The sequence below is a fragment of the Cervus canadensis genome, chromosome 4 (genome assembly GCF_019320065.1).
Source record: "Cervus canadensis isolate Bull #8, Minnesota chromosome 4, ASM1932006v1, whole genome shotgun sequence".
In the NCBI taxonomy this organism is placed as follows: domain Eukaryota; kingdom Metazoa; phylum Chordata; class Mammalia; order Artiodactyla; family Cervidae; genus Cervus; species Cervus canadensis.
Genome location: NC_057389.1, coordinates 56,208,299 through 56,228,825, shown reverse-complemented (window position 1 = coordinate 56,228,825; position 20,527 = coordinate 56,208,299). Strand labels below are relative to the sequence as shown.

The 20,527-nt window shown below is 50.9% G+C and overlaps 1 protein-coding gene across 32 annotated transcripts in view; it reads left to right on the top strand.

Moving 5' to 3' along the window:
- LOC122439783 (protocadherin gamma-C4) overlaps positions 1–20,527 on the top strand; it is a 180,136-nt gene that overhangs the window by 153,091 nt on the left and 6,518 nt on the right. For 27 of the 32 annotated variants that reach the window (XM_043465185.1, XM_043465215.1, XM_043465188.1 and 24 more), the window contains 2 exons: positions 12,447–12,505; positions 20,066–20,154. In XM_043465185.1, coding sequence (XP_043321120.1) covers positions 12,447–12,505; positions 20,066–20,154 — 148 coding nt within the window. Of the gene's footprint in view, positions 1–2,178; positions 4,937–5,032; positions 9,218–11,270; positions 11,482–12,446; positions 12,506–20,065; positions 20,155–20,527 lie in introns of those variants that run through there. The other 5 variants (XM_043465232.1, XR_006268995.1, XM_043465221.1 and 2 more) reach the window with 5 other exon arrangements.

The following is a 20,527-nucleotide window of genomic DNA, read 5'->3' as shown; positions in this document are numbered from 1 at the left end:
AACCTTAAAGTGTATATTTGTAAAACAACTTTTGCAGGAGATAAAGTGAAACAAGTAGGCAGGAGTTAAATCTTGAGTTACCTTTAGGCTATGCCAAGGATTTTTTATTTTATTCTATATCCATGATAGTCATTGCAGGATTTTGAACTGATATAAATATAATGTCAGAGTTTTTGTTTGTTTTGGAGTGATTATTCTGGTAGCCATAAATGAAATTTGTGTGTGTGTGCACTTAGTCACTCAGTCATGTTTGATTCTTTGCAACCCCAAGGACTGTAGCCCGCTAGGCTCCTCTGTCCATGGAATTGTCCAGGCAAGAATGGTGAAGTGAGTTGCCATAATGGATTGGGGATACTGGGATTGGAGACTAAAGAAGATTTTGCATGCATACTCAGTCGTGTCTGACTCTTTGCCACCCCATGGACTGTAGTCCACCAGGCTCCTCTGTCCATGGGATTTTCCAAGCAAGAATAGTGGAGTGAGTTTCCATTTCCTCTTCCAGGGGATATTCCTGGCCCAGGGATTGAACCCATGTCTCCTGCATTTGCAGGCAGATTCTTTACCACTGAGCCACCTGGGGAAGCCCCGTAATGTAACATGGGGCTTTTGTATTACATGGGGCTATTATATTACATTTAGAACATTTAGAAGGCTGGTATAGTATTTGAGAAGATTGAGAACCAGCACAGTGACAAATATAGACTGAAGGATATAACTGTAATGAAATTATCAGCACTTATTCATTGACATGATAAAGGGAAGATGGAAGAGGAATGAGTCAAGAATGATCCTCCTTATCCCTCCCCGCTGGCAGCTTGGGGGGAAGATGGTGTAATTTTACTGAGATAGTGAATCCTGGCATAAACACCTTATAAGTCAGACTGATTTACACCTGTCATTCACATGGGAGAAGGTTTAGGTGTTTGGGGCTGAAAGAACACAGAAAGCAGATACCTCCCTTTGAGACCAAAATGTTGGTTGCTGGCCTCACCATCAAAAGGGTATTCTTGAAGATCAAGGGCTTGGGAAAACACCTGGGAGGATAACCTCTGGTTTTGCTACTGGTTTTGGAAATCCCATGGTCAGAGGAGTCTGGCGGGCCATGGGGTCGCCAACAGTCAGATATGACTTAACAACTAAACACTACCACCAACAATAATTGGCAGCCTAGGTGAGGATTCAGGTGAATTAAAAAAAAAACCTCACATGCAAATCAAGATAGATTTTTCTCTTTGTGTTCTGGTGTGTTTGTGACTCCAGTTACAGTTTGCAGGTAACTACAGTGTGAATTGAACAATCTTTCTGCATTTGTGCAAGGTGGTAGCCAGGCTCCAGGGAGGGTGAGATCAAGTCTCCCTTGCCAAAAGGCCCCCTAGGGCTCGGTGAAAAACTTGCTCTTTTGAAACAGTCACAGTTGGTAATTAACAACATATCAAGCATACCATGGTGTCAAATAAAGGAGATTTGTAGGCACTGGTGCTGTCGGTAGCTGATCTCAATCATTCAAGAAAGCTATTAAATCTGTGAACATTAGCATTCTGCCAGGTAATGAGATCTGGTTCTTAGTGTCTCCCAGACAAGCTGATTCTTTACTGATTTGGAACATCTCCCTCTCCTGGCTTCTCCCCCTCTCCTTCATTCCTTCCATACTGTCCTTGAAATCAATGAATGACAATTTAGTATATCACCAGTGAGTATCTGAGTAAAAGAGGTTTGGTTTCTGCTGCGCCTTCTGTTACAACAAAAATGTGTACTGCATAAATTTAATAGGCTGCATTAATGTGTAAGCCTTTTCTGCAAAGAGATGGATGTGTTTCTGAATAATCTGCAGAGGGGCAGGGTTTTTGGTGTAAAGCAGTGCTTCTAATTAGCTGTTGCTCTAATACAATCAGAATGAGGCAGAAGCTATTCCTTTAGAATATTGGTGGATGACAACACTGGCTTGAACAAAGTGACCAGTCTCAAATGGCCACTCACTCCCTGGGCTGCAGGTTGCTAGGGCTCTCAGGCTGTCCCTGTTTTCCCCTCCGAAAAGGGGCGGGGTGAGGTGGGGTGGGGATTGGTGAATTAGAAAAAAAAACAAAAACATATATGTTGTCTGCCTCTCCATAGAGGTAATAACCCATGGCGGGGTGCGGGGGGTGGGTGGAATGCTGTTGAGCGGGAGGAAGGCAAAAAGATAGGTGGGTTTTTGTTTTTTTTTTTTTCCTTCTTCCAATACTGCGTCGCATTAACCCTGCTGCTATTGGGACGTTCTCTGCTTAGCCTATTGGCTGAGCCCAGGAGTCGCTGTCTGCCAATCGGGTGGAGGAAGGCAGACAAATCTACCCCGCCACCAGCAAAAAACGGCGCGTAACCCTTGCGGCGCCGGCCCAGCCGCGCCAGAGCTGGCGTGGGGAAAGGGAGATAGGTGTCTCCAGCTGCTGTGGCTGTTTGGGGCGGGTCAGCTTCTGGGGCTTCTCAGGACCAGATAGAGAACTAGCGGGCAGCAGCAATGCTTGGCAAGGTGAGAGGCTGGGTAGACATCTGCCGGGGGGCTACTCTTTTGTTCCTTTTTTGCCACCTGGGTTACGTTGGTGGGCAGATCCGATACCCGGTCCCAGAAGAGTCACAGGAAGGGACTTTTGTGGGGAATGTCGCCCAAGATTTCCTGCTGGATACCGAGAGCTTGGCAGCTCGCAGGCTGCAGGTCGCTGGAGAGGTGAACCAAAGACACTTCCGCGTGGATTTGGACAGCGGTGCCCTGCTCATCAGGAATCCAATCGATCGAGAGGCGCTGTGTGGGCTCAGTGCCAGCTGTATTGTGCCCCTGGAGTTTGTAACAGAAGGGCCTTTGGAAATGTACCGAGCAGAGGTAGAAATTGTGGATGTGAATGATCACGCCCCCCGATTCCCTCGGCAGCAGCTGGACTTGGAAATTGGGGAGGCAGCTCCTCCAGGACAGCGTTTCCCCTTGGAAAAGGCTCAGGATGCAGATGTGGGGAGCAACTCCATCAGCAGCTATAGACTAAGCTCCAATGAACACTTTGCCCTGGATGTCAAGAAGCGCAGCGACGGCAGCCTGGTCCCAGAGCTGCTCCTGGAGAAACCTTTGGATCGGGAAAAGCAGTCAGACTACCGCCTAGTGCTGACTGCTGTGGATGGCGGGAACCCCCCGAGATCTGGCACGGCAGAGCTGCGGGTGTCAGTGCTGGACGTGAATGACAACGCCCCAGCCTTCCAGCAATCCAGCTATAGGATTAGCGTCTTGGAGAGCGCGCCAGCCGGCATGCTGCTCATCCAGCTCAATGCCTCTGACCCAGACTTGGGTCCCAGTGGTAACGTCACCTTTTCTTTCAGTGGTCACACCCCTGATCGTGTGAGAAGCCTCTTCAGCCTGCACCCCACTAATGGAAAGCTTACCCTTCAAGGACCCCTAGACTTTGAGAGCGAGAATTACTACGAATTTGACGTGCGGGCTCGAGATGGGGGCTCTCCAGCCATGGAGCAACATTGCAGCCTTCGGGTGGATCTCCTGGATGTGAATGACAACGCCCCCCACATCACAGTGACCTCAGAGCTGGGGACTCTCCCTGAGAGTGCGGAGCCTGGCACTGTGGTGGCACTCATCAGTGTGCAGGACCCTGACTCAGGTTCAAATGGGGACGTGAGCCTCCGTATTCCCGACCATTTGCCCTTCGCCCTCAAGTCCGCCTTCAGGAACCAGTTCTCCCTGGTGACTGCTGGGCCCTTGGACCGAGAGGCCAAATCCAGCTATGATATCATGGTCACTGCTTCTGACGCCGGGAGCCCTCCTCTGAGTACCCACAGGACCATTTTCCTTAACATTTCGGATGTGAATGATAATCCACCCTCTTTCTTCCAGAGGTCACATGAGGTGTTTGTTCCAGAGAACAATCGCCCAGGGGACCTGCTCTGCTCCCTTGCAGCCTCTGATCCCGACTCTGGCTTGAATGCACTTATCTCCTACTCTCTCCTCGAACCCAGAAATCGAGATGTGTCAGCATCCTCCTTCATTTCTCTGAACCCCCAGACAGGAGCTGTTCATGCTACTCGATCCTTTGACTATGAGCAAACACAGACACTGCAGTTTGAGGTGCAAGCCCGGGATCGGGGCAACCCGCCCCTTAGTAGCACTGTGACAGTTCGTCTGTTTGTGCTGGACCTCAATGACAATGCCCCAGCTGTACTCCGCCCTAGGGCTCGGCCTGGTTCCTTATGTCCCCAAGCACTGCCTCCATCAGTTGGTGCTGGCCACCTAGTCACAAAGGTGACCGCTGTGGACTTGGATTCAGGTTACAATGCTTGGGTTTCGTATCAGCTCCTGGAGGCCCCAGATCCTAGCCTGTTTGCAGTCTCCCGCTATGCCGGGGAGGTGCGGACAGCTGTTCCCATCCCAGCTGATCTCCCACCGCAGAAGCTGGTCATTGTGGTAAAGGACAGTGGTAGCCCACCACTCTCTACCTCCGTCACTCTCCTGGTGTCCTTGGAAGAAGACACTCATCCAGTTGTCCCTGATCTTCGAGAGTCTTCGGCTCCAAGGGAAGGAGAATCCCGCTTGACCCTCTACTTGGCTGTATCTCTAGTGGCAATTTGCTTTGTTTCCTTTGGCTCATTCGTGGCGCTCATCTCAAAGTGCCTGCGTGGGGCTGCCTGTGGAATGACCTGCTTTCCTGCTGGCACCTGTGCCTGTCTCACCCGGTCTCGAAGGAGGGAGGGGCTTCCTCCTTCCAATGGGATCCTCCGAATCCAGCTAGGGTCAGATGATCCTATCAAGTTTGTTGATGTGGGCGGCCACTCTCATGGCTGTACACCCTTGGCTTCTGCACCCACTCGGAGTGATAGCTTCATGATGGTGAAGTCACCCAGTGCACCTATGGCAGGGGAACCCGTTCGCCCAAGCTGCCCACCCTCTGATCTTCTCTATGGGCTAGAGGTGAGACCTTTGCAGGCTCAGCCAATGCTTGAGGGTTATTCTGGTGCAGGCATGTGGCTGGGCCATGTCCCAGAGAATATATTGGTCCCTCTGTAAGAGCCTGTAGTGATGTTGCCACTTCTGTGAGTGGTAACTGGGTGGTAGATGATGTGCTTTAGAAGCGTTTTGTGAATTAACCAGGGAGTTTCCACGGATTACTACTTGGGGTGGATTATGCCCTTATCTGAGAGTAAGAAATGAAAGTGAGTGATCTAGAGATGGGGTGTTGTGGAAATATGCTGCTGGAATGTGGAGCACATGGAAGGCTCTCGTGCATGAGGTGCACCTAAACCCAGGTAGTGACTTTCTCTCCTCTTCCTGAATGAGGGGCCAGGGTCTGGAATACCTTAATTCTAGGTTACCATTCCCCAGTGGACTGAGGGGAAACTTATATATTTGCTCCACAGTGTCACCTACTCCCTCACCCACTGTGAAAGGGACTCTCTGCTTGAAATGTTGTTGTTTGGTGTTCAGTCGTTAAGTTCCATCTGACTCTTTGCAACCCAGACTGTAGCCCACCAGGCTCCTCTGTCCATGGGATTTCCCAGGCAAGAATACTGGAGTGGGTTGCCTTCTCGAGGGGATCTTTCCAACCCAGGAATCGAACCCATGTCTCCTGCATTGGCAGGTGGATTCTTTACCCCTGAGCTAGCAGGGAAGCCCCTCTTGAAACATAAGAGGAAAGAGCCAAGGGATTAGAGAGGCAACAAGGTGGAAGCAGGGGTGTTTTTGTCCCAGGTCTTCAGGTCTCCCAATCAAGTCCCCATTGGGCTCAGAGCTAGATGTAGTCGACTGGGGCAGAGGAACATTACCTCTTTGGTGGGGGGGAAGGCAGTAAGTGAAATCACTAAGTATCGAGACCTGTCTTGCTGCTGAGGAATTCATAGAGACGGCCAATCTGGGAGTCTTTAAGTAGAGTTCTTCTGAATTGATGAAACCATAAAGCTTAGAGGCCATGCCTAGATTCTAGTCACCTTCCTTGGGTAACCTGAATCAGGCATAGAAGTGTTCTCATCCCTCACCACAAGCTGTGATGCCCATTCCATAGCTCATGTGGATTCTCAGAAAAAGTGAATCCTTACAGCCATCGATGACATTGAGATTCCTCAAAGTACTGCTGGAGAGTCCAAGCAAGACTCTGAAGGGTCCTAACAAATCTTTTCTTTCATTCTGGCAGTGTTTGGCAGGATGGAGTAGGGAGGGGGTAACACGTGGGTTCTGCTTCCTGGAGAAGGACAAAATTTTGATGGTTCAAGTGAAATAGTGGGAGTTTCTGAAGTTACACAGGAAGTTGTTGGGACAGAACCCTGAGAAGTTTTGTACAACTTTGACTTCCCTGTTGAGCGCCATCTGAGCTGTCAAACTTTGCTGCCAAGGGAACTGAATCAACCTGCAGCACAAAATGAGTGGGGAGGTAGGAGGCTTCTGTGACACGGATTTGCAGCTCCGGTTCCTAAGGTTTCCAGGACTGAGGAGACTTTATAATTGGTTGAGAGCAGACAGACTTTTGGGCCAATCAGACTTAGAGCCGAGGTGGGGGATCTGATCTTCTTGCCCGCCTCTCCTCCCCCAGCTCCCCAGCTCCTCTCAGATTCAATTCCCTTCCCCCCCAACCCACCCCCGCCATTTGGTGACTAAGAAGAACTGCTGCAGGCAGACAAGCCTCGGAGCAGTTTTTAAGAGGCTGGAAGGAGACATAAGAGATTTCAGCTGCTACATTCCAAGCCCTGGGTCTACCTTGGCGACAGGACAGCACAGAGTCAGTGTCCAGGAAGGGACTTCTGGGTCATGGGGCACAAGACACCCTCACAGCTCGCTGGGAAATGGCAAGTGCTGTGCATGTTGTCCTTGTGCTGCTGGGGCTGGGTGTCTGGGCAGCTTCGTTACTCTGTGGTGGAGGAGTCCGAGCCGGGGACGCTGGTGGGGAACGTTGCTCAGGATCTAGGCTTAAAGGTGACAGATCTGTTGAGCCGCCGGCTGCGGTTGGGCACTGAGGAGAATGGGCAATATTTTTCCCTGAGCTTGATGAGTGGTGCTCTGGCAGTGAATCAGAAAATTGACCGAGAGAGCCTGTGTGCAGCCAGCACCAGCTGCCTGCTGCCAGTACAGGTGGTGACCGAACACCCCCTGGAACTAATCCGTGTAGAGGTGGAAATCCTGGATCTCAATGACAACTCTCCGAGCTTTGCCACCCCTGAGCGAGAGATACGCATCTCAGAGTCAGCTGCTCTGGGGGCACGGTTCCCACTGGATAGTGCCCAGGATCCCGATGTGGGCACCAATACTGTGAGCTTCTATACTCTAAGCCCTAGCAGCCACTTTTCTCTGAATGTGAAGACCCTAAAAGATGGGAAGCTGTTCCCAGAATTGGTGCTGGAGCAGCAGCTAGACCGTGAAACCCAGGCAAGACATCAGCTGGTGCTCACTGCTGTGGATGGGGGCATCCCAGCCCGCTCAGGGACCACCCTTATCTCAGTCACTGTGCTGGATATCAACGATAATGCTCCAGCCTTCCAGTCCTCAGTTCTACGTGTGGGACTCCCAGAGAATGCACCCGTGGGTACGTTGCTGCTCCGCCTCAATGCCACTGACCCAGACGAGGGCACTAATGGCCAACTAGACTATTCTTTTGGAGACCATACATCTGAGGCAGTGCGGAACCTCTTTGGCCTAGACCCTAGCAGTGGAGCAATCCATGTGTTGGGTCCCATTGACTTCGAGGAGTCAAGTTTTTATGAAATTCATGCAAGAGCCCGTGACCAGGGACAGCCAGCCATGGAAGGCCACTGTGTGATTCAAGTGGATGTGGGGGATGCCAATGACAATGCCCCAGAGGTACTACTGGCCTCTTTGGTCAACCCTGTCCTGGAGAGCACACCAGTGGGCACAGTAGTGGGATTGTTTAATGTGCGGGACCGAGACTCAGGGAGAAATGGTGAAGTGAGCCTCGATCTCTCTCCAGACCTGCCATTTCAGATTAAGCCTTCTGAGAACCACTACTCACTCCTAACCAGCCAGCCTTTGGACCGTGAGGCCACATCCCACTATATCATTGAGCTGCTGGCCCATGATGAGGGCTCGCCTCCCTTGCACGCACATCTCACCATCAGGCTCAACATTTCAGATGTAAATGACAACGCACCCTACTTCACTCAGCAGCTCTACACGGCTTACATCCCAGAAAACCGGCCTCCAGGCTCCCTTCTCTGCACCGTGGCTGCCTCCGATCCAGACATTGGGGATAACGCCCGTCTTACCTACTCTATTGTAGGGAACCAGATTCAGGGCTCCCCAGCCTCCTCCTTTGTGTATGTCAACCCCGAGGATGGGCGGATCTTTGCCCAGCGTACTTTCGACTACGAACTGCTGCAGATGCTGCAGATTGTGGTGGGCGTTCGAGACTCTGGCTCTCCCCCGTTGCACGCCAACACCTCTCTCCACGTGTTTGTCCTGGACCAGAATGATAATGCCCCAACTGTGCTGCACCCTAGACGGGGTCGGGAATTCTCACTCCCCCAGCGTCTCCCTCGCTCTGCCCCTCCTGGCTCCTTGGTCACCAAGGTGACAGCCGTAGATGCTGATGCAGGCCACAATGCCTGGCTCTCCTATTCACTGTTGCCACAGTCCACAGCCCCAGGGCTGTTCCTGGTGTCTGCACACACTGGTGAGGTGCGAACAGCCCGGGCCTTACTGGAGGATGATGCTGACACCCAGCAGGTGGTGGTCCTGGTGAGGGACAATGGTGACCCTTCACTCTCCTCCACAGCCACAGTGCTGCTGGTTCTGGAAGATGAGGACCCTGAGGAAATGCCCAAATCCAGGGACTTCCTCACACACCCTCCTGAGCGCTCAGACCTTACCCTTTACCTCATTGTGGCTCTTGCGGCCACCAGCCTCTTATCCTTAGTCACCTTCACCTTTCTGTCAGCTAAGTGCCTTCGGGGGGACGGGGACGGGGGTGGGGGTCAGTGCTGCGGGCGCCAGGACTCGCCCTCCCGGGAGTTCTATAAGCAGTCCAGCCCCAACCTACAGGTGAGCTCAGACGGCACACTCAAGTACATGGAGGTGACGCTGCGGCCCACAGACTCGCACAGCCATTGCTACAGGACGTGCTTTTCACCAGCCTCCGACGGCAGTGACTTCACTTTTCTAAGGCCCCTCAGCGTTCAGCAGCCCTCAGCTTTAGCACCGGAGCCCAACGCCTTCCGGTCCCGCTCTGACACGCTGCGGGAGCGGAGCCAGGTGAGGGGCTCCCGCGCTACCCCTGGGGGCGGAAATGGAGACGCCGCCCACCCACATCAGGGACTTTGAACTTGGCATCTGCTCCCTCTGGTGGGGCTTGACTCGAATGTTGGGACTGTCTGGATGGATTGTGCAGAAGCAGAGGTGTGGCCAAGGCAGGGATGGGGCGCTGTGCCTGGGGAGGTGATGGCGAGTATGGGTGATGGGGGAGAGAGGATAGGGCAGACAGAAAAGCATGGGGTCTGGCGATCACTCTGGTGTTTTCCACCAGATCCGGGTCCAAGTAGAGGCAGTCACAGATCCCCTTCTGCAGCCAGCCTCCTAGGCTCTGATGCGGGCACGCTCTGCTGGTCTTGAGGTTTTTTCTTAGGTTTCTTCCCACTCCCTTGACTGGTGACCTCACTGTGATTCACAACCCTCTTTATTCCCACATCAAACCAACGCGTCTGTGGTTGGCGCGTGTGCCACGCACAGCGCACGGGCTCGCCACACCTCACCTGCGCATGCCCCTCGCACCTGGCCATCCTCGTCCTCATGCACCGCCTTTAACTGCCAGCCGCTTGCAGCGGGCTGTCCCAGCAACTCACAACTTCCCTCCACCTTGCTGCCAGCCTCAGAGGTTCTAGCCTGAGGGAGATACAGGGTCTTGGCCGGCCCGCTTATCCCCGCCCCGGCCTGGACCGGTGGCCTCCTGGCGGGCCTCTTGGCCGCCCCAGTCACTAGTGCTGCAGCCACTGTGGGCGCTCTAGGTGCGGGGCTGGCGGGACTCTGTGACTCATGGGCTGGTGGGTTGGTCTGGGCCCAGACCCTGAGCAGAGGTTGGTGGGGGCCTCCAGCCCAGAAGCCTTGCTCAGGAAGGCCAAACTGCCCTGTGGCTTAAGGGGTGGTGGGGCTGGCCTAGGACAAGTGAACAGGCCTCTGTAGGACAGGCCGCCTTGGCCCTCTGTGGCGCCACTGACCTGTCCTATGGCTGGAAGTGGGAACCTGGAGCACCTGGGTTCTGGCCACTAGGACACAGGCTTTTGGCTCCGCCGTGCCCACGGTGGGCCCAGCGGTCTACCGTCAGGGCTTTGTGTGTTCAGTTGCTTCAGCTGTGTCCGATTCTTTGCCACCCTGTGGACTGTGGCCCACCAGGCTCCTCTGACTATGTGACTTTTCCAGGCGAGAATACTGGAGTGGGTTGCCATTTCCTTCTCCACATCAGGGACTTTGGAGGTGACCAAAGCTTCCCTCATAGTTCAGTTGGTAAAGAATCTGCCTGCAATGCAGAAGACCCAGGTTCAATTCCTGCGTCGGGGAAGATCCCCTGGAGAAGGAAATGGCAATCCACTCCAGTATTCTTGCCTGGAAAATCCCAGACAGAGGAGCCTGGCAGGCTCCAGTCCATGGGGTCGCAAGAGTTAGACACGACTTAGCGACTAAACCACCATAAACCGCAACCAAAGTATCTAAGACTCTGGCAAGCCCTTCCTTCCCCTGCTGTTGGAAAACCATGACTTCTGCCAGAAACCAGCAGGGTGCTTTCATATTTGGGGAAACGTTTGTTGTAAAATAACGTTAAGTTTCTGTAACTCCAGGAGCTTTTAGTCAAAATATGTCTGTACTCCACCCTGCCCCTACCGAATCATTTATATTTTGGAGCAACACCACCATGGGATTCTGATAGCTGATTGAGAGAACCTTACTACGGATTTCCTCTAAAAACCAAAGCGTCTCCTTTGCTCTTCCCCACACTTATGTTGGGTAGGTACTAGCATTCCTCACTCTCCCTTATAACTGAGTTTCACAGAGGTCAAGTGACTTGCTCAAGTTCACATGGTAAGTGATAGACAAAGATCTAATCTAGATTTGTTTAACTCCAGAATCTGTGCTTTCAGTCACTTGGTGCTTCTAAAGGTGGAGAAGAGGAGGGATGATTTACATCTGCTGGGATGAGGCAAAGGTGGACATTCTTTCCCCTTTTAGGGCGTTGCTCGTGGAGAAAAGCCTACTGGGGCTCCTTATCCCTGAGCAGCCCTAACTGAACAAACCTGCACCTGCTGTCCTTATGTAGGCTGTGAGTTCTCCGCTATCCTGTCCTCCAGTCTGTCGTGGTTCCTGCATCTCGGTGTAGATTCTGCTGTGTCGAAGAATGCTGTGACTGAGAGCGGGGCATCCCTGTGCCCTTCCCATGGCACCTGCGGAATGGTGCTGGTGACTCTGTGGTACCTGGGATGCTAAGTTTCTGGGTTTCCTCACGTCACTGCCACCTGTGAGACCTAAGAGTGAGTCATTTGGCAGCCCTGGGTCTTCCTTCTCCCCAGTGTAATTGGAGATGCTCACACCTCTCTCTCCTCTCCTGGGAGTGAGTGTGAGAATTAACTACCAGAGCACTCCAGAATGGCAAGGAGACAGCTCTAGGAGTGCTCCATGAGAGTGTGTGATGGGATAACACACCCTCTGGCAAGGCTGGGAGGAACGTGGAAGTGAAGTGGCTGGCTCGAGTCCCACACCTTCATCCAGATGGGGGATGGCTACAGATCTGTGCCTTGGGAGCCCTGGAGATTGACTTGGCTCTGCTTGGAGGCTGTGGGAGCTGGATCTCTGCTGGGCTCCGTCCCAGCAGTTCTCTCTGTCCCAGACAGAGCAGCCTTGTTCTCTCCTCCTTAGTCACAGCCATTGTCTGGCACAGAATTCTGGGGGTGAGAGGTGTCCTGGGGCTTGGATGCTCTGCAAAGGCTCAGTCTGGCGTGACTCCTAAGTTAATAGTGTATTTAGCTGTGGGAAGGGATCCTTGAGAGAGAGGGTCTGAAGGAGGTGTCCTTCTGAATGTGTAAAGGCCCAGCCTGGCATGAAAAGGGTTACCAGGAACAGCAGCCATCTTGCCGCAGAGGGCGCTTTGTTCCCAGCTGAGGAGCTGAATGAAATTCTTTCTAGGGCTGGTGGAATTCTCATCCAAAAGCCTCCCCTGCCACTTTGAGGGCCCTTCTCTGTGCACACAAACCCCGGTTCCCCTTGAACCTCAGCTCAGGAGTTCTGAGTTGAGGGGCAGGGAAGAAGGGGCAATTTGCTTAGGAAAGGAACCTGGATTTGTTCACTGTGATTGGATAAATGTCATTTTACTTCTTTGTCTCTGGGATCTCAGACCTCTGAGACCTGAGGGTATAATTTATCTTTGAAAACGAGCCCACCCCACCCTCATCTTGGCCCTTATGGGTACTCAGCCTCTCTCCCTCTGTTTTCTCCACAGCAAGCCCCACCCAACACGGATTGGCGATTCTCTCAGGCCCAGAGACCCGGCACCAGCGGGTAGGTGACTGCCTCTCCAGCCCACCCTCTTCTCTGCGGCATTTTTCTCAGTGATGACGTGGGAGGAGATGGGGGGGGGGGAGAAGGGGAGGGCTCAGCTTTCACTACAAATGGCTTCCTCCCTCAGTTCCAGATTTCAGGGAGGTTTTGGGGTATTGGGGGCTGGTGCACAAACCCCAGAAGGAAGAGGCTCCTACTGTGGCTGTTTTGGAAGCACACATTCATCCCATTCCCTTAGCCCCACCACACAAACCTTTTCTTGTATCTTGGGCGCTTTGTGGGAGCGAAGCATGGTCATAAGGTTGGTCTCTGGGTGGAGAGGAGGCTTTTTATACCTATCTGTCTGGCTCCGTCCCCCTGCCCCAGATTTGGCTGCCCTCCATCCTGACTGGGGTTCAGGCAGAGGAATCTGGGACAGGAGGAGGAGAGGAGGAAGTGTCAGTAGTCAGAGGCTCCTCCAGAGCCTGCAAGAAGGAGCTGAGGCTGAGGCGAGGGAGGCCAGGCAGCTGGAGGTGGGGCTGAGGAGGGAGAGCCGCCTTGGAGGGGCAGGTCGCCCAGGTCCCCTGGTCCTGCCTTCTCTGCTTGCAGACCTTTGGTCTCTGACGCTCTTAACCGTCCTCAGTTCAGAGCCTGTCTTAGTCTGCCTCTCCCTCTCTCCTCGTCTCTGTCTCAGTTTCTGTCTGTGTTGCTGTATCTCGGTCCCTACCATTTGCGTCCGCCTGCACTGACCTGTGCCTTTCGCTGCGCCTGCTATGGCTAGGTGCTCAATAAATGTGGAATCAGTGAATAAATGTGACTCCTCCTCAGTCTCAGTCTCTGCTTTTCCTGTTCTGTCTCTGCCCTCCTCTCACTGTCCCTGACTTCTCTCCTGTCTCTCCTCCTTCATCGCTTCCTAGTGGTCTTCTGTCTCCAGTCTCTATTTCTCACTGTTTTTGCTTTCCTCTCTGTCCTCAGCCTGTGTTTCTTTGTTTCTATGTATCTCTCTCTTTTTTGTCTCTTTCTGCCTCATTCTCTGTTTCTCTTTCTTTATCTCTAAGTCTTTTATCCTTACTTTTACTCTGCGTCCCTCTCCCTGTCTGTCATTTCTTAAAACTTGTGGGCAAGCCAGCACACACAGGCGCCTGTACCCCCAGGCGCTCTCCCTCCGCTGCCCCTCACACACACCGCCTTTGATTCCTGCTCTCCGCAGCACACCCTCCCATCCAGGCTGCCCCAGCTGCCCAGATCGATCTGGTATGAATTCCTGCTAAGACAGGAACACCCTGGGGCAGGGGTGGAGTGGGGGAGGACTTCAGCAAAAGACCTGCAGTTGGTCTGAGCGGAGCAGGGTGGGCTCTGGGCCAGGCCTCCCTGTTAGAAGTCGGGAGCCTGGTGGAGTCCAAGAGGCCCAGAAGACAGAGGGAGGGCAGAGCTTGGGCTGCCTTGCGCAGCTCCTTGCTGGCTGGACGCTTGCTGCCCACATTCTGTCCAGATGCTACAGATGCTGAGTCCTACTGCCACCAGAGCCCAGGACACCTTGGTGCAAGGTGGAGACTCCAGGTCCTGGGCTTGTGAATCCTGCCTCTGGTAACGTGGTCTCAGGCACTTCCTGGCTGAGGCCCCTAGAAAGCAGCAAACCCGATGATTTGGACTGCCCTTGCCCCACTCTTGACCCCAGCTGTCTCCTTTCTCCCTGCTGGTCTCGCCAGCCTTCCTGCAGGTTATCCATTAGGTCATTCATTTATTCATTCATGTGTTTATTTATTCAACAAATATTTATTGAGCATCTACTATGAGCCAGGCCCTGTGCTAAACACTAGCACATAAGAGTGAACAAGCAGATACAATCTCTGTACTCACAGGCTTCCATGCCAGCAGGGAAGACAGAAAATTGACAACAAATTACACTAAACAAATTACACTAAAAACATTTCTAGTTACAAATCACAGTAAGTTCTAAGACAGTTATGTGAGTATAATGAGGGAGGGGGATAAAGAAGGGAAGTGACGTTTGAGCTGAGATGATGAGAAATACAGGGCAGTTTGTGTTTCCTTGACCTTCCACCACCCCAGGCCGTATACTGGCCCTGAAGCAGAGCTCACTGCAGCTCAGCAGTGGACTAGGATGTGCCCTCTGGATTGGATGCCTATCCCACCCTCAAGTCCCTTTTCATTGTATGAGAGACATGGTAATCTAAGTAGACATGGGAGCTCTTGAGATGGAGGAGAAGGCTCAGGAACTCTCCCTTCCTCGGGTAGCTTGAAGGGGAAGGAATCAACACTTATGATTGAGCTGCAACAGGGGCCGAGACAAAATCAGTGTTAGGGGCCTGGTTCAGCAACTGTGATTTCCCTCTTTCATTCATTCAGTAAATAGTAACAGGTGGTGTTTTAGGTATAGGAGATATAAGATAGACATAATCTCTGCCCTCAGGGAGTTTATACTGTGTTGAGGGAGACAAATATTAATCAAATAATTACTAAAAAAAAAAAAGTGAGATTCCAGCTATCCTAAGTGCTATGAAGAATATACAGTAGGTCTTGAGAGTATACAATAGGGATGTGACCTAGTCAGGGGGCAGGAGGACATCAGGAAGAAATGAGGTTGAGAATCAACCAGCCGAAAGAAAGGGGAAGAACATTGCAGGTGGAGGAAAGAGCATTTGCAAAGGCCCTGTGGTGAGCCCTCTCAGAATCAACAGAGTGGTGGGAGCTTTTCCCTGATGCCATTCTGATGAGCCGATGGGAGTGAGCAGATGAAGAAGGGTGGTTTCTCTCATTCAACTGAACCCTGGTTCTGGCCCATCTCGGCTGCTGGCACCCCAGGTTCAGAGCAGGGCTAGTGTTGAGTTCTGCAATAAACCTCGTTCAGGTTCAAGCCAGTGCTATGTCACGCTGCCTGGACAAAAGGGAGTTTCCCGAAGTCCTTGCCTTCCAGGTGCTCCTCTTCTCCACCACCATCTATGCTCAGGTTGACTTCTTGGCTTCTGATCCCAACAGCTGTTGTCTCAAGCCTGAGCCCAGCAAGCCAGTTCTCCTTTCCCAAGCCATGCCCCAGGCCCCTCCCTGCCGCCGTTCCCAGCCTCTGCCCGGAATAGAATCTCCGCGTGGCTTCCCCCGGTCCCCACACTGTTCTCCTTTGATGGCACCACACTGCCTTTCCCCTTCTGATCTGCCTTCCCCCCGGGGGACACTGTCTTTCCCTCTGTTTGGGCAGCCATTCAACAAACAAACCAATAGCAACTCACTTTTTTCTGCTCATAATCCTTGCTGATTATAGAAACATGAGAAATGGAAAAAACAGTTTTTAAAATCACTCATAATTTTACAACCCAGGGAAACCACCACTAACTTTTTTAATACAGAAAATTTCAAACCTATGCAAGAGGAGAGACATTGGTGTAGTGAGCCTCTCTGGCCTCACTCTCCATCTTAAACTAACCCCCTGACTTGTCTCACATCTCCTTCCTCCCACCGAGTTATTTTAAAACAAATCACAGCCATCATATTTCATCAGTCTTCATTATCTTTAACAGGTGATTCATTTTTTTAAACTCATAAACACTAAAAATAATTTAATAATAATAATAATTAATATCATCAAATATTTAGTCTGTATTCAGATTTCCCCAGTTATATATTGCTCTCTGTTAACCTGTTTGTGTGCTTATCCAAATTAAGGTCCACATTTTGTATTTGGTTGAGAGTCTCATGTCTTAAGCTCTCTTAATATTTTTAAATGCATTTCAAACTTTTTTCTTGGTACATTTAGCATGCACAAGCAGCTGCTCTTGCTTTTTCTGCTCTTGCTTCTTTTGTTTCTGCCACTGCTGCTTTTTAAAATCTAATTATCTAGACGAATTGATCACAGACTTGTTCACAGGATATCAGCAAATTTTAATCCCAGTCAGGTAGTATATTTCTCACTAGTTTTGTTTGTTTTTGGTAGTAATTGAGGTCATACTGTCCATCAGTATTGTAGCCTTTTTTTTTTCTCTTTGTACCACATCATAAGAAAAGTTCTTCATAAGTCATTTAATTATTGCATAATAGCCTCTCTAATGGGTAAAAATTTTATCTGGTGCAGACAGGCTTTTACTACATTAAAAAGATACACATGCACTTAGATTGAACACAGTTAAACCCAGGCTAAGGTCAGGGGTGACTTCTCCATGTTTCTCCTTGTTTTGAGCAGGATGCAGGGAGCATTTAACTGCAGCCTGGCCTCTGGGGTTGTTCCTCACACACAGCCCCCCAGCACACCAGAATACAAACTCCTTAGGGCAAGATCATATCGTCTCTTAAATCCTAGGGCCTGTCACAGGCACTGACACTTGGAAAATGGTCAGTTAGATGTAGTCCATCTCCTTCACTATTATTTTTCACTGTTCCCCAAATCATGGAAGAGTTCCCATCCCTGCTGAAGCCCAGTATGTTGTTATGTATAAGAGCATAGGCTTTGGAGTCACATTAGGCCAGTTTGTGTGATTTCACAACAGCTGCCTATTGCCAGCTGTGTGATTTTGGGAAAGTCTCTCAACCTCTCTGAGCCCCGGTTTCATCTGCTGGGAAATAAGGATGATAACACTTGCCTGTGGGTGTTTCTTGGGCTGAAATAGACAATATGTATATAGTTTAGTCAGCCCAGTACCCAGAAATAAGAAGCTGTCAATAAACGGCTCAACAAGAACTCTCTTTCTACTCATCTCCTGCCCATGGGCTTGGCCTCCAGCCTTCAGTCACTTCCTAAGAACCCTCCTCGCAGCCCCGCCCAGTCCATCATGGTTCCAGGCCCGCCTTTCCACTCACCTTCATTCCCTCAACACCATCACCCACCAGCACAGGGTATCCTCCTAACCTGGTGTCTGACCCTGTTGTCCGCTCCACAGCCCCCTGCTGCTTGCCCCATCTGCTCTCCCCTTTGTATCCGCATTAGGCCCTTTGTCTCAGCCTGAGCCCTCCTGCCTCAGCCCTGCACCCCCAGGCGAGCCCAGAGAGAGCTCAGTCTGCCTGCAAGTGAGGACTCCTGGGTTGTCATGGAGACAGAGGTGGCTGAGCCTCCGTCACTGGGCTCCTGCCCTCCCAGAGGTGCCCCTCATCCCTCGGTCTTCTCTTGGGAGCAGCAATGATCTTCTTTTTAATGCCAGTAACTTAATAGTTTATTAGTCACTCAACAATATTACAAATATTTAAAAATTACTTAACATAAAGAGTTGGCAGCAAGCTATTCTATTACAGAGTTAAGTTACCAGTACAACAGACTGGAGATTTAGACACCTGGAAGATAACAATAAAAGAAACTAAAATATTTTAATAAAAAATTCAATTTGAAGGAGTTTACCTATCTTAACAGTGATCTTTAAATACTTAATTGACAACCCCTTTTATACACCTCAGAGACTTCCCAGAGCTCTTAGGGTAAGAACACAATCTCCAGTGTACACTTTGTAGCCCCACCACCACATCCCGTAGCAGCCACACTGGCTCTGAGCTCGCTGAGCTCCGCCCAGCCTCAGAGGCTGGGGCGTTTTACTCCTTTTGCTTGGAAAGTTCTCCCAACACTACCCTTCTCCTAGCTGACTTTATTGTATCGCTCAATTTTTTACTTTGAAATGGCTCAAACCTCTTAAAGTTGAAAGAATAGTATGATGAACATCCACATACTCTTTAAAACTTAGATATATTAGTCGTTAAAATTTTGCACATTTATTTTCTCTTTTCTCTCTCGCAACATGCACGCACTCACCCCCTGAACCATTTGAGAGTTGCAGACCTAAAAACATTTGAAATACTTCAGTATCTCTCCTGACAACAATAACATTCTCATACATAACCACAAAAGAATGCTCACATTTGATGACTTTAACATTAATGCAATAATACACAGTCCACTAGCATATTTTCATAAACGTTCCCCAAATGTCCGTTTAACCTGTTTTGTTTTTGTTTTTTTTTTTTAACGCCAGAATTCAATCAAACAGCATAAATTGCATTGGCTTGCTACCTCTCTTTCATCTCCTTTAATCTAAAACAGCCTCCTTGCCTTTTGGAGGTTGTGTGTGTGTGTGTGTGTGTGATGACATAGACATGTTTTAAAGACTCCAGGCCAGTTGTCTTTCAAAACGTCCCAGAGCCTGTGTTCGGGGATCATTTTCTCACAGTGAGGTCAGGTTACACAGTCTGGTAGGAATACCGTGTGGGGGACACTGCTCTTTGTGCTGGGAATCATTTCCTGTCAGTGTGATGCTCAGTTTGTTCACTGGGTTAAAGCAGTACCCCCAGATCTCTGTGTTACAAAATACAGACTTTTACACTCCGTCCCTCCCCCACCCCAACTTGCATGCCTTCAGGGCCTGCCTTCCAGCCCCTCCCTTGGTGCAAAATGCTTCTTACCTCTTAGTGACCTAACTTTCTCTGTAGGGCTCTCAGGCAACAAGCATTCATTGAGGAATTTCAGTGTTCCAGACAGTGCAGAGGTCAACTAATAGACTGTTTGTCAGGCTGCTTCTGCTTCCCTTCGAAAATGGAAATCATTTGAGCCTTGGAAATTCTCTTAAAGCATAGGAGTAAAATTACTATGGGAAAAAGTCCAGGTTGGGGTACCATTCCTTAGAGTTCAGGTTAGCGTTTTTAACAATTAATGAATCACCTCGTGTTTTTCTCAATGTTTAGAGCATCTAAAGTTGTTAACTAGGTGCTTCAGTAGGAAACAGGCAGAGCCCTGTTCCTAAAGCTCAAGGAGCTGGGTCTGTGGGTGGAGCAGATTGGGGGGGGCGGGGCATAGGGGATGGGACAATGGCAGTCCCCCTGGGCCTAGAGCTGCCACAGAGCAGCCAGTCGGGGTGGGAACATGGCAAAGGCACCTAACCCAGCCTGGGTGGGCTCAGGGGTCCCTTCTGACAAACTTACTCACTTCACGTTATCAAGGCAGAGGTAGGAAGCTTGCATTCTAGGAAGCAGTATCTGACCCAAAGGAGCTGGTAAGAGAGAGTGAGGAGTCATGAAGGGGACTCAGAAAGGGTTCACGATAGAATACTGGGAGTGTGGTTCTTGGGAAATAGGAAGGGCTGGTTCTCAGGTGCCTGTGGATTTTATCCTGAGGCCTGAGTGAGCCACCGAAGCATATCAGAGTTGAGTTTTAGCAGCCTCTCTCCTGGCCTCAGCGTCTTGTGCGCCTCCTAGCCTCTGCCTCTAGGTTCTTAGGCCTTTCTCAAGCTCTGGCACGTTCTCTCCTGTTTCCCACCCTCCACTGTCCTCTGGAGAGGGTCTGCTCTCCCTTCCTGTGAGCCACCGCTTCCTCACGGTGGGGGCGGGCAGACGAGCAAGCTGCAGTGCGTCCTGCCCCCTCCCTCCAAGGGCCATGGTGTCTGAAATGATAGGTAGAAAGCTGGTTTGGGGGACTGGCAGGTGGGGGTCTGGCTTCTGAAGGATTGTGTAAGCTCCCTCCTACCTTGCTGAAAGGGGCAGGTCTTGGGCGTGGGCTGGGGTTGGGCACTAGATCTGGGGGCCCTGAGCGAGGACAGGAGGGGTAGGGGTGGGGTGGCTTGGGAGAGCACGCTCACCAGCCCACTCTTTCCGCAGATCCCAAAATGGCGATGAGACCGGCACCTGGCCCAACAACCAGTTTGACACAGAGATGCTACAAGCCATGATCTTGGCCTCCGCCAGTGGTAAGTTGTGCCAACACATGTGGAGTAGGAGACCTGGGGTCCTGGGGTGCATCCCACAGCACCGTGCCCCGAGACTGGCTTCCAAGCTATATGTCAGCTGGTCTGAGACAGCCCTTAATTCTAGGATATAAAGACAGGTTAGGGAGTAGCTGAGGGATGGGGGCTCTGGGATGCCCAAAGGGGAATAAATAAGGAAAGATCCTTGCAGGAGAAGTAGGGAGCAGTGGTTACAAGTGTTGCCCCAGAAGGGACACCTATAGGTCGGGTCCTAGCTCTGCCACTTACAATCTTTGTGCCTTTGATCAATTTGCTTAATCTCTCTAAACTTCAGTTTCCTCAATCAAGAAAATGGGAACAGAGACCTCAAGGGGTT